Genomic DNA, 17,484 nt, shown 5'->3' with positions numbered 1-17,484 from the left:
GGGGAAAAGGACTTAATGGGTGCTGATGGATGAGAAGCTGGACATGAGCAGACAGTGTGCATTTGCAGCCCAGAAGGCCAATTACAGATCCAGAGAGCTGATTCTGCCACTTAAACACAGAACCATATAACTGAGGTTGGAAGAGACCTTTGAGATCAAGTCCAACTGCTCACCTAGAGCTCAAACTCCCACTGTTACTGCTAAGCCACTACCACCAAATCATGTTGCTCAGCCCCACATCCATACATCTTCTAAATCCCTCCAGGGATAGGAACTCCACCACTGCCTTGGGCAGCCTGTGCCAATTCTTGTGAACCCTTTCTGTGAAGAAATTTTTCTAATATCCATTCTGAACCCCCCCCAGCACAGCTTGAAGCCATTTCCTCTTGTCCTGTCACTTGTTGCATGTGAGAAGAGACTGAATTCCATCTCACTGCAACCTCTTTTCAGGGTGAGAAGGTCTCCCTCAGCCTCCTCTTCTGAGTGCAGCACTCAACATGTGACTTCATTGAATCTCATACTGTTGGCCTCAGCCCATTGATCCAGCCTATCCAGATCCCTCTGCAGAGCCCCCTGCCCTGCAGCAGATCGACATGTCCACCCAGCTTGGTGTCATCTGCAGACTTACTGTTGGTGCACTTGATCCCTTCATCCAGATCACTGACGAAGCTGTTAAAATCACAAACAAACCTCTTCCCTTCCCTTAAACTTAAGCTGCTTTTTTTCACTGGAGCTTTGCATGATGAATTATGTCAGCTCCTCATTTCCCTCCTATCCCTTTAAGCCAAACCTACTTGCTGCAGTTTGTTGCTAATTTAAAAGTTCAAGTGGGTAGAGCTCTGTGGGACATCACTGCTCCAGGAAACCCCACTGCCAACAAGATTTGTCAAACCTCCATGGGCAGCCAGTGAAGCCTCCAACTCAGCAGCTCCCTGTGCTTACTTCAGGTTTGACCTCCCCAGCCAGCTACTAGCTCCATTTCTTAGGCAATTCCTGCACACATGAACCATCTTTCCCCTCATTTTACCTGTCACACACCAAGAAGGCAGCAGGAGACAGGAGGAACACTTGTGCAATCACAGAGATAGAAGCAAAAATGAGCTTGTACTGACACCTGAGGTGCAGGGAACCTGGAGCTCTGGACTCCAGTTCACAGAGCAATAACACCCACGGGAACCTCCATGAGGTGCCTCTGTGTGTGGTCAGGGGCTTTTCTAAGCATTTCAAGCATTTCCAGGTATTCTACACTTTGGACTCTGCCATGCCAGGATGAAAATCAGCAGAGAAACAAAGGAGGCTGCCTAGCTGTTCACTGGCAGAACAAAAGGTTCTTAATGGCTTGGGTACAAGCTCAGCCTTCATGGTTTATTGCTAAGAAAATGATCTGAACCTGTTCACATATTTCTCCTTAAAACCACTAAGCATAAATTTAGTGTTTGAGTCACTGCAGCCTTCCTGCTTTTCCCAGGGAGGGCACTGGCCCTCCCCTGCAAGCATCCTGCTGGCAAATAGTAGAATCATAGATCATAGAATTGTTAGGGTTGGAAGGGACCTCACGGATCACCTAGTTCCAACCCCCTTGCCCTGGTGAGACCTCACCTGGAGTACTGGAGCCCTCAATATGGGAAGGGTGCAGACCCAATGGAGCAGGTACAGAGGAGGGCCATGACAGTGAACAGGGCTTTGGAGCACCTCTGCTATGAAGACAGGCTGAGGGAGCTGGGGTTGTTCAGCCTGAAGAAGAGGAGGCTCCAGGGAGACCTTCCAGTACCTGAAGGGGGGCTAGAAGGATGGAGACAGACTCTTTCCAAAGGCCTGTAGTGACAGGACGAGAGGCAATGGCTTCAAACTAAAGAAGAGCAGATTTAGATTGGATGCTAGGAACAAGTCCTCAGTAAAACTTGTTTCCTCTCCCAGTGATGTTTTACCAAGGCAGCCTAGTATGACAACACTTTTCTTGACAATTAACCCTTTAAATCTTCACAGAGCTCATACAAGCATTTACAGGAGTTCTTTCTGTTCTGTCAGAAACATCATTTTCTTCCAAATTTTTCTTCACAGCAACTATTTTCTAAATTTGATACATTTTTATTCTTCAGAAAATTACAGTCAAATGTACAAAGTAATATGAGACAATTATCTAAAAAGTACCAAGCAAATTATTCCACTTTTAGATAGGATTCAGTTCTTAACATGTATGTGCACTTGTATCTAATTATTTTAGGACATCTTTTTATTAGAAGAAGAATTAAAATAGGAAACTTTCCAAATAGAAGATAAAAGAATAAAATTAAAGGATGAAAAATAGAGTAAAATGATGAAAAATACTTTCTTCAGGAAGCTAACCTTCTCTCTCTCTCAAACCACCACAATGAAAAATATCAAGCAAGTGAAATGTAGTCAGTTTAAATTTAAACAACAATAAAAATCTATCAGGGATATTACAGCCAAGACATCCATTTAACTTTCTAAACAAACCAAAAATATGCTTTTGACTTTTAAAAATATCTTCATGAGGTGACTTGGTAATCACAGTTAAAAATTAGACACTTTCAATTCTTATGTTGAGACTACACCATTCTTCAGTAATGCAACTTCATGATGGATTTTGGGTTTCCTGTTTCATTTGACATTTTGTCTAACTGCACACCAAAAACATGGTAGCATCCAAGCATGATGAAATATGAAATCAAACTTTAGTATCCTGCACCAAAAACAAGATTTCAGAGGCCTCTCATATCAGACTGAAAGCATTGCTACTTTCCTCTGTTAATTGCTTAACAACTGGGGGCAAATTTCTTCTGTTTGTCTAAGGAATTGTTTGTCTATCTTGGGCATTTATGTGCACATGATAATGGAATTTAGTACAAGTTCATAAATATTTTTTTCAGCACCTTCCAGGTAATGACCATGATGGTAGTCTAACTGAATTTTTAACTCCACATGAAATTCAGGAGGCTCCTATTCTTTACTACCAGCATAAAGAAATAAAACAGCATTAAACAGACCACAATATTTATCCTGATTTTCATATTTAAGTAAAACATGCAATTAAAACAGATAAGTTTTACCATTTTATTTTATTAAATAATGGAGAGATTTCAGCGAGTCCCGCACCACATCCTGGTCTGCAAACTGGTGACACATGGGTTTGATGGGTGGACCACTAGATGGATACAGAACTGGCTTGATTCCCACGCCCAATCCAGAGAAACAATCGAAATTAACAGATTGCTGAATAGTGCCACGTTGACTTCTACAATATGCCACAAAGATATAATGAATTCAAGTAGAATTAACTTTATATATCTTAAAAAAAAATAAACAGGGGGATTTATAAACCTTTACTTTAAAAATGTATTTGCAATAAATCTAACGTTTTCTTTTAATAATAATAATAAACAGTTGAGATGTTGAAATGATTCTGAACTTCAGGAGTTAATTTAATGCAGCTTCCAATTACTGATTTTTTAAAAATAAAGCAGCGCCGCATTGAATCCACTGGTCCTGGGTTTCTCCACAAGGTACATCAATATTTATCACCACACGGTCTCTCTCCATGCTAGTGTAGACTGGCAAAGAGATGCATTCTTCTGGAGAATACGGACCACGTGCATCCTGTCAACAAACAAGCACTTAGTTAACACTTAGCCTTGGACAGGTAACTCTTGGTACAGGCTACAACAGAGAAGAATTACTAACGATGCAGACTTCAGAAAATTTGCTAGACTAGTCCTTAACTAAGCCTCTGTTTTTAATCTCCTAAAAACTGAAAACACAAGAAAGGAAGAAGAGGTGATCCTAAGAACTAAATATCAAAATCTTCACTCAGGTAAAACCCTCAAAAATTATATGTCAAAAGTTCCTGCAAACTCGGGGCAAGGGAAATGTTGAACAGCTCGCAGAGGGGTGCACCAGTGCTGTACTGCAGAGGTGGTAATGGGCTAGGCTGGGGTGCTGCAGCAGGCAGTGCTGCCCCACATCCTCCACCCCTGCAGCATCACCCTGCTGCTACTCCCAGAATGCAGCACCAGGGCTGATCTGTGTCTGAGGTACTTGCAGTTGAGACACTTCAGGAGCTGCACCAAAATAAAATCTCATCCTACACTTTCCAGGCTACTTAATGGATCTAAACAATGACCTCTAACATTAGTAAATCAATACGTAAGAACTGTTCCCTGATACAGAGGAACTGCCTTGGACATAGTTTCCTCCCAGGGCTTTGCACAGGGTGTAATGGTTTAGTGCAAGGGCTAACCTGCCTGCTTCTCCAACACAAAAGTGAGGGGAAGAGTAACACAGAAAACACAAAGAGGTAAGAGTTTAATGTAGCATAAGATATCATAAGCACAATGCATAATTACCTTAGCTAATAATCTAATTAATCTAATAATACAATGCATGCTTAGCCTATTTGCAGAAGCACAGTGAAATACACTGGGGAAAAAAGCAGCACAAAACAGAACACCAAAACCCGACTCCCACTCTTTGCGCTGCTATGCCTACAGAAAAAAAGACTACACCCAAGAACCTGGAACCCAGAAGCAGCAACCAGAACAGGAAGCCTCTCATGTTGCAATCTGGACTTCAAACTCCATAATACTTTGCTCCACTTAGCACTTTCACTTTTTGAAGCAGGCTTGACTGTGGCTTGGTATGAATAACAGCAGCAGGTTCAACTCAATCCATGACACAGAGCATTGCCCCTATGCATGAGTGCAGAACTGAGCTGAAATACTGTCTAGACTTACTGCAGCATGCAATTTGGGTTTCACACACATGATGTATTTAGTTAGTGTAAATAATTCAGGGTTTGATTCAATTTATATATATATTGTTTTCCCTGACACTCAGAATCTCCCTTTATGTCAACAGGAAAATGTCAAAAGATTTTCAAGCATCAAATACCAAGGCAGAAGACTTGTCAGAAAGGAATTTGAAACAAAAATGAGGGACTTTTCAGTGCAAATCACATCAAATGCTATGTTAACAACACAAAAGAGGACAGGGAGGTGATTTGAGATAGAGAACATGGCTTTACAAAGGGCAAGTCCTGCCTGACCAATCAGTCATCTGCTACTGATAGAATGACTACATCAATGGACAAGGTAAGAGCTATCTCTGAACATCTGCAAGGCCTTTGACATGGTCCCCCACAACATCCTTCTCTCTAAATTGGACAAATATGGGCTAGATGGGTGGACTGTTTAGTGAATAAGGGCTTGGCTGAATGGTCACATCCAGAAGGCAGTAGACAATGTCTTGATGTCCTGATGGAGACTCAGGACAAGTGATATCCCCCTGGGGACAGTACTGAGACCGATGCTGTTTGATATCTTCATCAATGACACAGTGTCAAAAAACCTGCATTCCCCCCTGTTTCTAATTTTCTATATTTACGCTTGATTTTTGGTGTAGAAGTCTTAGTATGTGCTTTCTTTTAGGTCTGTATGTGAGATTCTTCCCACCTGTCTGTCCTAGAGTTAGTGGTCTAGCCTACCTCTAGAGTCACATCTAGGCAGAGATTTATCCCAGGTATCTTATGATGGGAAGGACTTCCTGAGATGCCTATCCTTTACTGAGACTAAGGAAGGAGCTAAGGCGATTAAGTCATACCAGACAAATAACTTTTAGACAGCTAAATTTGGATGAGATGATTTCTACAATAATTTTTCCTTGAGTAATAAGACTGTAAGCACATCAATCTGGAATTCCTATAGAGCTTTGAATAAGTTTGATGTAACTTTTTCCTTTATTTATCAGAGTTTGCTATTATAATTGGAGGGCTGAAGCAGTAACAACTTTTACTGTTTGGCTTACTTCACTTTCATCTTACACAGTTTTGCAAGCACTGGCATATTTTTAAACTAGTGCAAGTAGGGAAAAGGCTTTCTTTGCTTACAGACCACATCATGTTCTCTATCTTTTAATTGCTATTGCATTTCAATTTAATGTTTAAAATGTGAAGAAAATACATTCCAGGAATGAACTCCCAAACTCATGCATACATTTACTAAATACAGTTTTATAAATACACAAATGGCTTTCAAAATAGAAGAAAAAAAAGGTATGACTGAAATGAAACACTTGTCTTAATCTAAACAATAGCTTAAAAATATTGACACAAGTTCTTTTTTATATAAAAGAAATAACTGATTTTCATAATAAAGACAGGGGTTTTTATTTTGAAATGCAGGGGAAAACAGGTCAGCAATTTCATACTGAAAAGCTACTACACAGAAAAAAAAGCAAATTATGGGTCTTGGATGTTTAGGTCCTTTAATAATTTAGTACCTGTGGAATCCAGGCCATGTAACAAGGGAGAACGGAAGACACACTGGGAGAATCATCCAGATTTTCTGAAAGTCGATTTCCATCAAAACTGCAACCTTCCAGTTGTAAGCCACTGATCTGTCATGCAAATATAAAATATTAAAACATATATTACAGACTTGAAGTGTCAGTAATAATTACACTGTGCTTTAATAAATTAGGAACCTTTTTACTGTGACCAAATTTTTAAATAACAGGAAACTAATTATCGTAATGGTCTGTGTGAGAATAGGAAACATGATTTAAAAGCAAGATCTGGACCACACTTCAGTGTGAACTTCCTGATTTGGATTCCTCTTCTTTGAAATGTTAAGAGGAAAACACCTGCAAATGTCCTCATTTATGAAACTGCAGTTGCCTGGCATTAGATTAATGAAAATATGATAGCAACATCCAAGTACACAATCATTACAGCGTCAAGAAGAGGAGAACAATCACTGCAACGAGCATCACTTCCTGCTTGGAAGTCCAAGCACAGCTTTTAAAGAATGGAATGTGCCATTACAGAGCCTCTGCAGAGGCAAACAAAAACGTACTGAAACAATATGAGGGAAAATTAACATAACATAACATTTTTTAGATAAACTACTTAAACAAGAATCCAAAATGCTTCTATAAGTAACTATGCAGTCCTTTATATGTAACACGTTTTAAGTGCTTTTTCTAAATTAGTAAGTACTTTCAGCCTCTAAACAAAACATTTTCTTTTTTAATTCACTGACGTTTCATATAACTTTATGACAACGACAGCTGTTCTGGATTTCTTCTAAAAATTTTTTTCATTATCTCTTGATAATTTTATTTTCCTAGTACAAATAGTAATAGTTTGCAAGTATAAATAATAGTAATAGTCAGTTTGGCCTGCTGAAGTGAGAACTTCAATTTTAGTAATAATAATATTTAACTCAGTAATTACTTTCATGCATCTTTTCAAAAGTCTAAATCTTAAGTTGAAGCAGATGTCCAACACAAGCTACAATGTGAAAGTCATCTGTCTGTTATACTACTGTACTAAAGTCCTGAATGAAACACATAACACTGAGGTAGGCTTTCATGAAATACAAGATTCATAACGCAGTGCTTGAACTAGTAAATACAATGTTCTTGGAAACTGGATGAGTGATGACTCATAACCAAAATGGAGAGAAGTATCATTTTCTAATACATTTTCTCATGTGAGAAATTTTTTAAATTGTAATAAATTTTTAAAAGTTTGTCAAGTATGATGCTGCAATGAAGACTGGTATCACAGATGATGCAATGGAAATCATTTCCTAAGGTAATTACAGTATTCTATTTAGGCTTGAGAAGAGAAGACTGAGAGGGGATCTGATCAATGTCTATTGATCTCTAAATATCCGAGGGGTGGGTGCCAAGTGGAGGGGGCCAGGCTCTTTTCAGTGGTTCACAGTGATAAGAGAAGGAACAATGGGTTCAAATTAGAACATAGAAGATTTCACCTCAACATGAGGAGAAACTTCTTTACAGTGAGAGTGATGGAGCCCTGGAACAGGCTGCCCAGGGGGGTTGTGGAGTCTCCTTCTCTGGAGACTTTCAAAAACCCACCTGGATGCATTCCTGTGTGGGCTACCCTAAGTGATCCTGCTCTGGCAGGGGGGCTGGACCTGATGATCTCTTCCAACCTCTGATATACTGTGATACTGTAACACTAGCAAAGATCATATTTGGAATCTTTAATTATTCTTTTGCTTGTAGATAGGCATTGCATTTTGCAAAAATGTGTTTCTTTAAAGTCACATTTCTGTTCTAAATCTAAGCTGAAGACTCTTCCTTACAATGTGCAAGGTCTGAATATATGTATTCCGAAATGAAAGAAAAAGGTTACAAAACACTGTATTTTAAAAATCTATAGAAGAAGCTATGTTTCACCTTGGACAGACAGTAACCAGAGAAGTGGCAACATTAAGTGAAGCAATCTGTGCTCCATACAAACTAGGACCCGCAGTAAAGCCTCCAAAACGATGGATAACCTGAACCAAAACAACCCTGAATAGAAAGTTCAGAGTAGTATGAATTTTTCTTCAGCTTACACTTCCACAAATTATTATAAGGCCTCAGTGAAATGAATTAAACTATCAGAATTTCCATTTAGAACTGCAAAAGCACTTTCTCTTTCAACCTCTTCTCACCAGCTTAAGGTCTTTTCTTTGTAATGAAAGTGTCACACTCCTCTCCCTTCTGCCAGGTTTATTATTACAGGATCACAGGATATTAGGGGTTGGAAGGGACCCAAATACATCATTGAGTCGAACCCCCTGGCCAGAGCAGGACCATATAATCCAGCTCAGGTCACAGAGGAATGCATTCAGACGGGCCTTGAAAGTCTCCAGAGAAGGAGACTCCACAACCTCTCTGGGGAGCCTGTTCCAGTGGTCTGTGATCCTTAAAGTAAAGAAGTTCCTCTTTATGTGGAGGTGGAACCTCCTGTGCTGCAGCTTATATCCATTGCTCCTTGTCCTATCACAGGGAGCAAGTGAGAAGAGCCTGTCCCCTCCCTCCTGACACCCAGCCCTCAGATATTTATAAACATTTATTAAATCCCCTCTAAGTCTTCTCTTTTCCAGACTAAGAAGCCCCAGGTCCCTCAGCCTCTCCTCATAAGGCACTTGCCCCAGTCCCCTAATCATCCTCACAGCCCTCCACTGGACCCTCTCCAGCAGGTCCCTGTCCCTCCCAAACTGGGGAGCCCAAAACTGAATGCAGTACTCAAGATGAGGTCTCCCCAGGGCAGACTAGAGGGGGAGGAGAACCTCCCTGGATCTGCTGGACACACTCTTCTTATGACACCCCAGGATCCCATTGGTGTTCTTGGCCACAAGGGCACATGGACAACTTGTTATCTATTAAGACCTTATTCTTGAATCTTCCCTAAGATTCTCTAGTCTGTTGCTTTTAAGGTACAGTGTTAACATTCATATTTTGTCCCAGTTTTTTTCAAATTCAAAATCTCTCCATACAGAGAGATTTACTAGATAAAGCTGGCTTTATCTAGTAATAGGGAAGAATGGACATCAATACCCTTAAATGATAGCCTATATACAGTCCACTGCCACTTCTGCCTTGCAAGAATAAAAAGTATGACGAAAAATACCATAAAAGGTACAACAAGAACAAAGTCTTACTAATGGTTATACTGAGGCTTTCCCCCAGTTTCCTTCCCACTGCTCTGTTGTTAACATTGGTCCCTGAGGCCTCACTTTAGTATATGCATAGGTCCTAGATGACACTATCTCACTGCATTTCTTACTGGATGCTTTCAAAGCTCTTATTTGTCCCTTTCAAACAAATATTAGAAAGATTTTTCTCATGTGTTCCTCTTTCTGTCCTTACTGCATTCTGCTGGGAATTTTGTTATGGAGCTTAGTTTGATAAATATTTGAGTTTGGCAAAGTTATTGAGAGAAGACTTGTTAGGGTGTTCTAATGTCTGGCCATCCTAAATCCCTCTAAAATATGTTTCTATAGAAGTGAGTCACATATTGAAAAATTCCTTTTTACTGCACACATATATCTTCTTTTGATACTGGCAGTTCCTTTGGTATTATAGGTATGTAAAATAACATCATTTAATCTCCTGGAAAACTTCAACCAATCATAGAAAGTACTTTGAAGATTAAGATCAAAATTTTGATTTTGATTCAGTATTAAAAGACAATGACAAACATATAACACCTGAACAATGTACTTTCAGATACTGTTTGGCTGAGTACTCCCATAGCCATGTTCTTATTTCTGTGATAAATGGTGTAGAGAAATTACAGCTACGATGAAAGACATGAATTTCACAGTATCTATTATCAGCATGCATAGTATTTTTGCAACTCCAGCTCAAAGTAATGGCTGGAGTTGGCCATAATTCTTAAAATTTTAATTATTACAAAGTACTTGGCATTTTGCAACTACTAGTTGCAAACATTACAGATAATGTTTCTTTACAAAGATTTTGTAGAAAATGTTCTGATACCATGGTCCAAAATTTCAAATTCTCCACAATTAATGTTTCTTTGCTATTTAATGCCACAACTTCCCATTAAATGATACAATTAGGGCAGACTTTGGGAAGTCATATTTTCACTTCATTACCTCTACAGACCTCCATCGTTAATTTCTTGGTATTTCAGGATGCCTTGAAATAGTATTTCTGTCAATGGCCAAGAGCCTATTTTCCTTTTTCTCGCTGGTATTATTTAGTTTGATGTATATTTATTTTTTACTATTTATACTAAGCTATACCCAAGCTCATAGCATGTACTATCCAAAGAGTCTCTTACTGTGTTTCATCCTTTCTTTCATTCTTTTCAATATTAACAGGAAATGGAATGCAAAAAGGAATGACAACCTGCTTTTGTATAACAGCACAATCAGTGCAGAAGCAAATGGAAGTATTTGCATATCAATATGTGCTGATGCTGCAAGTCGTGCAATTTCAGTACCTTTTCTTAAAGCAATCCAAAGTGATATTAGAGAAGGTGTAATTTTATACATATTGATTCTAAATAGTAGAAAGATCTACTCCACATTATTCACCTATAGTATCACCTGAATTAACACTGATAAGTTAATGTGAGATGTGATAAACCTAGATTCAGATGTGTGCTTGGCCTGAGTGTTACTCTGCCTACTTTGTAGTTACACTGACAGTTCTAGCACTTCATACTCTGACTTACAGATGACCATAGGGCACACTATTTTAAATTTTTGGCACACAAAGATCACTTAAAATATCTACAATTGCCAAAGCATGATGCTATTTTTCAAAGTTCAGGAAGACTAAACAAGGATTTTCACTATACAGACCATAATGAGATTTCCACCTTCTCTCCCTTATCAGAACAATTTCTAAGCCATCAAAAACTTACAAAATTGAAGGCAAGAAAAAAAATCTTGAAGAACATGTCTTCAAAGCAGTCACTAAATGGCAGTGTGACTAAGAAAGTTATACAAAGTATGTGCAAATCATTCCCAGTTGCTCCAATCCTTCAACAAAGATATTCTATTAGAATAATTAAATATCCATTGATTCAAGGACTTGAGCACCACTCACCCCAGCCTTGTGAGCACAGAATCAAGTCTCTCAGTGGAAAGAGAATCATAGAATTATTTCAGTTGCAAAAGACCTCTAAGACCATCAAGTCCAACCGTCAACCTAAGACCACCATGGCCATTAAACCATGCATCAAAGTGCCATGCCCACATGTTTCGTGAACACGTTCAGCAATGGTGACTCCCACCACCTCCCTGGGCAGCCTGCTTCAATGCCTTTCAGTAAAGAAATGTTTCCTAATATCCAGTCTAAACCTCCCCTGGCACAATTTCAGGCCATTTTGTCTCTTCCCATCACCTGATATTAGGGGAAGAGACTGACCCCCATGTCACTACAACCTCCTTTCAGTTGTAGAGAGCAATGAGGTCTCTCATCAGCCTCCTCTTCTACAGGCTAAACAATCCCACAAAGTGAAACAGCACCATCAAACTGAGACTGACAATCCTCAGAATAGCTTATATTGTGATCTGGTTCTTGTAGAGGATATGACAGATTCAATTTAGAACCTGTAGTTTGAATCATGTGAAGAAGGAATATGCAGTATCAACGAATAAAATCATCTGACAGAAGTCATATTTTCCTATTCTATTAATTAGTGTAATTTCTAATATTATAATGGATATTAAACTTTCCTATAATTTGAAGATCTAGCTTACATAAAAAGACAGTGGATTAGCAAAAAGAAAGTAATGCAGCTTTGCACCACCTTAATAATATAATTTGAAGATCTGAAAGCTACCAAGGGTGAAGAAAGAAGCAGGATTGGTTATTTCTGAGTTATCTTACAGGCAAAGAGCTCTATGATCAGGTATATTCTAAACAGAAGCATAACAAATCATAATGAAAAGAAAATTTTCAAAGGAAACAAAAAACCCTGTATCTGTGCAGACACAAAAGCATGCCTATGCACATACGCTATTAACCGAGCGCATGCATGGATGCATACACAATAGGATGCCCCAGAAAATTTATCTCAGTTATTTTATTCTGCACAAAACTAGAATGGAAAGAGATCTCCTTTTGTTTATGAAATGAATTTTTGAATGGGAAAAATTTGCTAGTAGCCTTAATTACAAACACAAGGACATCCAGTGAGGAAATAACAGTTAGGTATAAAGCTGAGATACACAGTATCAAACTTGCAGTGGCCCCTGTTCACACAGGATTCTATGTATTTAACTGGACCATGTGCATCCCAAGTGTTCTAGTTAGCTTCCACAGTGGGTCTGGCCCCACCACACCTGCAGGCAAAGGCACTCACCCACACACACTCAAATAAGCAAAGAGTACACCATGTCCCTTTATTGATTTCCAGCTAATACATATTGGTCCAAATGTAATTATAGAAGTGAGGGTCCGGATGCTTTTCCCCAGTGCAGCTGCACTGGTTGGAGGTCAGTAGGTGTGATTCTTCACAGGCATCCCTGTGGGGGTAAGATGTCCCTCTATCACAGCTGCCCAAGCTCCTGAGGAGAAGTCTCCCCTTTTATTATGGTGGTCCAGCCCTGTCCCCCTCACGTTTGGCCAGAACGTGCAGGGAGAGGTGCCAAGCCCCACCTCCTCTTGCATAAGAGTGCATGCATCTGCTAGGTTTGGGGGCCTGCAGACACCAGCAAGGGTGTTACTAAAGTTCCAGCTGCTGTTTTTCCAACTATCCTTGCATGCTTTCCTAATCAGCCTTGCTACCAAGACTCTCCTGCCAGTTCCTTATCTCAGAGCAGCATGTACTGCCAATAAAGTGGAGATTATTTGTGGGCCAGCAACAGACCATTCCCCACTTAAGCCATTCTAATACATGCCACGTTAACCTGTCCTAATACATGAAGCCAGCAAAAGTAGACATGTTATTTTTCATATAACACTTTCCACCTTGTTTTCACAACATCCTATTGTGACTACACTATTTTCTTCTGTTTCAGTCCTAGATAAGATGTCTGTGTATTACACTTTCTATAAAAGAGATGATCTTAATCAGTACTGTTGCTTTTATACAATGACATTATTTTTAGTTAAGTAGATAACTGGCATTCTTCATAACAGCATTGTATAAACTAGACATATTCTTTGCATAAAGTCTGGAAAAATCTTTCTCAAATCCTGTATCTCCATGATACCTGTTTATTTAGATTTCCAAAACTTTTGCATAAAGGCAATTGACTAAAACCGCTATAGTAATACCATAGCAGTTCTAGGTTTTCTCCTGTCAGTGGAGGAAGACAGGTAGCCTGAAAGTTAACACATTTAAGATCTGAATTCATGCGTGTCTTACTTCACTGATAAAATGAAGCTGGTAAACATCAATTTCCGATTTATGTATTTAAATTCAGGTGAGATAAAATAGCTACTTAATGCCAGCATGTGTTCAAGGATTGAATTTTTTGAGTCCACACTCAAAATAACTCCCCCATTCTATAAGGTTATCCTGAATTCTTGAAGTTCTAGATACCATGTTAAGAGCATTAAAATTCATATTGCTGATATGAACAAAGTTTAATATAGAATCCAGAGGATCCTTATCAAACAAGATACATTTTAAAGGACGATTTTGATAAATCACTGACTTTTTTTGCTCTAGTAACAGTCCATGTGGTATTTAGCTTTAATAGTATGAAACTTTCTCTAGACCCTGTTCTCTATGAGCACAAGGAAGGACTTGCTGAATGGAACTTAAGTATTCCACATAGCAAAAGGTTCCAAAGTTTTCCTGAACATCAAACGAGAAATGAATATAGTGACAAATACTTACCAATATAGATTCACTGAATGTTGCCCTTACCGAGGAGCAATCAAGTGAGTATACTTGTTAAAAATAACCACTCGCCTAACAGCTTTCATTATTCCTGTGGCAGAGAATTTTCTCTTAAACAAAATTATTTTCCCTTTTGATTCTTCTTGGAACATAAGACTCATTCTTGTAAAGCAAGAATGTATGTTAACCTTTTTGCCTATATGCAACACAGTGACTGCAAACAACGTATTCCAACCAACATTACGAAAAATCTATCAAAGTTGCATGTAAAAAAAGAATTATAACCTTCAATACTTCTGTCTGGAGTGTTATAATAAAATCCTTTCCTTTATCTACCCTTTAATTCTCTAGTGTCCAAGCAATTTCAATCTAGCAACAGCAAAACATTCTACTGCTTTTTAGCATACAAAAACACTTAGATAATATTATTCATGCCTGGAGCTCAGGTATTTGACATCAACTCCTGACATTTTTCAAATGCAGCTCACAGCTAGCCTTAGTTAGTTGGAGATGTGACACTCGGTTTTGGCCCTCTGCTATGGATGGACTTAGTAGTCTTGGATGACTCTAGAACCTCTGAACATGTCATTTGCAAGCTCTGAGGTTTATCATATGCCAGGTTTATCCAAGGGAACCAAATTGCCCTTGATGTCTCTTTGTTTATTTATCTACAGGTGCTAGACTACCTGCTCTTCATTGAATGAAGAAGGCAACTATTCCTCATATTTAAATACCAGGATTGAATAATTTTATAAATTACATTCTGTAGTTCCAACAGGAATTACAATGATGAAATTCAAAAGACTGTATTGTATAAAGGTCAGAGTGGATGATTACAATTGTCTTTTCTGGCCTCACAATCTATTCATATTTCAGGAACATGAATTCTTACACAATCTATATAATAATTTAAAAAAATGTCAATAGCCAATCCCTAATATCTCCCACAGCCTTGTGTCTGCCTGCTTTATCAGAGTGGAGAAGGTGCCCTGACACTTGCTTTCTCTCTTCTGGTTGAGCAATCTCGGACTTAGTTGCACATCCGTTCAAGTCACCTGGTAAGTGTCCTGCATTATTCACCCTTATTTCCCTAAGAATGTGGTTTTAAGTGCCATGCTCTGTTCTGAACACAGCACTTGGAGCTGTGCAGTATTATCATGGGAACAACATACCTGTTGGAAGTCATAGCAAAGAACACTCGTTTTGCAAATTCCCTACGAAATTAAATATAGAACAGGTGCAAAGAAATCTGGATTCAGTCAAAGTGACAGTGCCACCTGAAATGTTAATTAAAAAGTTAAACTAACCTGTTTAAGGATTCATTCTTAAATAATTCATCCTCATCTTTAAATCCTTAAAATGTCTACAGCAATCAGCAGTGAATTTATGGCTGCTGGCTGTAGCCTTAAGTTTCCATTAAAAAACTGTTGGGCCTTTATCATACCAAAAGCTGATCATATTATAATTTACTTTGGTTTGTTTACTTCTCTAGAAGCCTCCTTTCAGTGATTAAAAAATGCTAACACATGGCATTAAACTTCCAGAGTTACATCTGCATTTCCTCTTGATACACACCACAAGTCTTTCTGGACAACAGTTAGATATTAACTATCAGACTTGACAGCCTGACCTCAGTGCCAGGCAAGGTTATGGAACAGGTCATCCTGAGTGCAATCACACAGAACCTATAGGATGGTCAAGGGATCAGGCCCAGCCAGCATGGATTCAGGAGAGGTCCTGCCTGACCAACTTGATCTGTTTTCATGATCAGGTTACCTGCCTGGTGAATGCAGGGAAGGCTGTGGATGTAGTCTACCTGGACTTCAGCAAAGCCTTTGACACTGTCTGCCACAAGAAGCTCCTGGCAAAGCTGGCAGCTCGTGGTTTGAACAGATTCACTTTGAAATGGGTCAAGAACTGGCTGGAGGGCTGGGCCCAGAGAGTGGTGGTGAATGGTGCCACATCCAGTCGGTGGCCAGTCTCTAGTGGTGTCCCCCAGGGATCAGTGCTGGGCCCCATCCTGTTCAATATCTTTACTGATGATCTGGACAAGGGAATTGAGTCCATCATCAGTAAGTTTGCAGATCACACCAAGTTAGGAGCAGGTGTTGATCTGTTGGAGGGTAGGAGGGCTCTGCAGAGGGACCTGGCTCGATGGGTGGGCAGAGGCCAATGGGATGAAATTTAACAAGGCTAAGTGCAGGGTCCTACACTTTGGCCACAACAACCCCAAGCAGCGCTACAGGCTGGGGACAGAGTGGCTGGAAAGCAGCCAGGTGGAAAGGGACCTGGAGGTACGGGTTGACAGTAGGCTGAACATGAGCCAGCAGTGTGCCCAGGTGGCCAAGAAGGCCAATGGCATCCTGGCCTGTATCAGGAATGGTGTAGCCAGCAGGACAAGGGAGGTTATTCTTCCCCTGTACTCAGCACTGGTCAGGCCACACCTTGAGTCCTGTGTCCAGTTCTGGGCTCCTCAATTCAAGAGAGATGTTGAGGTACTGGAACGTGTCCAGAGAAGGGCAAACAAGCTGGTGAGGGGCCTGGAATACAAACCCTATGAGGAGAGGCTGAGGGAGCTGGGGTTGTTTAGCCTGGAGAAGAGGAGGCTCAGGGGTGACTTCATTGCTATCTACAACTGCCTGAAGGGAGGTTGTAGCCAGGTGGGAGTTGGTCTCTTCTCCCAGGCAACAAGCAGCAGAATGAGGGGACACAGTCTCAAGTTGTGCCAGGGGAGGTCTAGGCTGGATAGTAGGAGGAAGTTCTTCACAGAGAGGCTGATTGCCCATTGGAATGGGCTGCCCAGGGAGGTGGTGGAGTCGCCATCACTGGAGACGTTCAAGAGAAGACTGGATGAGGCACTTGGTGTTGTGGTCTAGTTGATTGCTTAGGGCTGGGTGATGGGTTGGACTGGATGATCTTGGAGGTCTCTTCCAACCTGGTTGATTCTATGATTCTATGAACTAATGAAACTGCAGCTTCAATTTTTGTCTTAGAGGTGGTTGACAAGACCAGAAGAAGAATAATTTTACATTAAATAAGCACTGATAGCAGGGGGGCAGCAAAAAGACAACTGCTTTCCTTATCCCTTTTCTGCAGAATGTGTGCACTAAAACTTTTGTAGCAGCATACCATTAACCAGCCGGATACACCAGTATCTTCATAGCTCAGTTTCTCAGACAGTTTCTGGACAGATCTTGGACTATGCTAATAAAACATCCTTGTAAAATTCTAGTAAAACATCCTAGCAGAATACCTTAACTTGGAGTTTGCCTTCCTGTATTCGCCCTTTCCATGATGCTGTAAATTTAAGGCTATCCACTGAACAGCTCATTATTCTG

The 17,484-nt window shown here is 39.9% G+C and overlaps 1 protein-coding gene across 1 annotated transcript in view; it reads right to left on the bottom strand.

Annotated features, from left to right (window-relative positions):
• Nucleotides 1–3,459: 3,459 nt before the first annotated feature.
• Nucleotides 3,460–17,484, bottom strand: part of DYNC2H1 (dynein cytoplasmic 2 heavy chain 1) — a 155,798-nt gene continuing 141,773 nt past the window's right edge. Inside the window, exons 87-89 of the mRNA XM_054390673.1 lie at nucleotides 17,400–17,481; nucleotides 6,295–6,411; nucleotides 3,460–3,618 (exon numbers count right to left, since the gene is read on the bottom strand). Of these exons, the coding sequence (XP_054246648.1) occupies nucleotides 3,460–3,618; nucleotides 6,295–6,411; nucleotides 17,400–17,481 (358 nt within the window). The remainder of the gene's footprint in view (nucleotides 3,619–6,294; nucleotides 6,412–17,399; nucleotides 17,482–17,484) is intronic.

Source organism: Indicator indicator, chromosome 1, assembly GCF_027791375.1.
Source record: "Indicator indicator isolate 239-I01 chromosome 1, UM_Iind_1.1, whole genome shotgun sequence".
Classification (NCBI taxonomy): domain Eukaryota; kingdom Metazoa; phylum Chordata; class Aves; order Piciformes; family Indicatoridae; genus Indicator; species Indicator indicator.
This window is presented reverse-complemented; position numbering and strand designations above follow the sequence as displayed.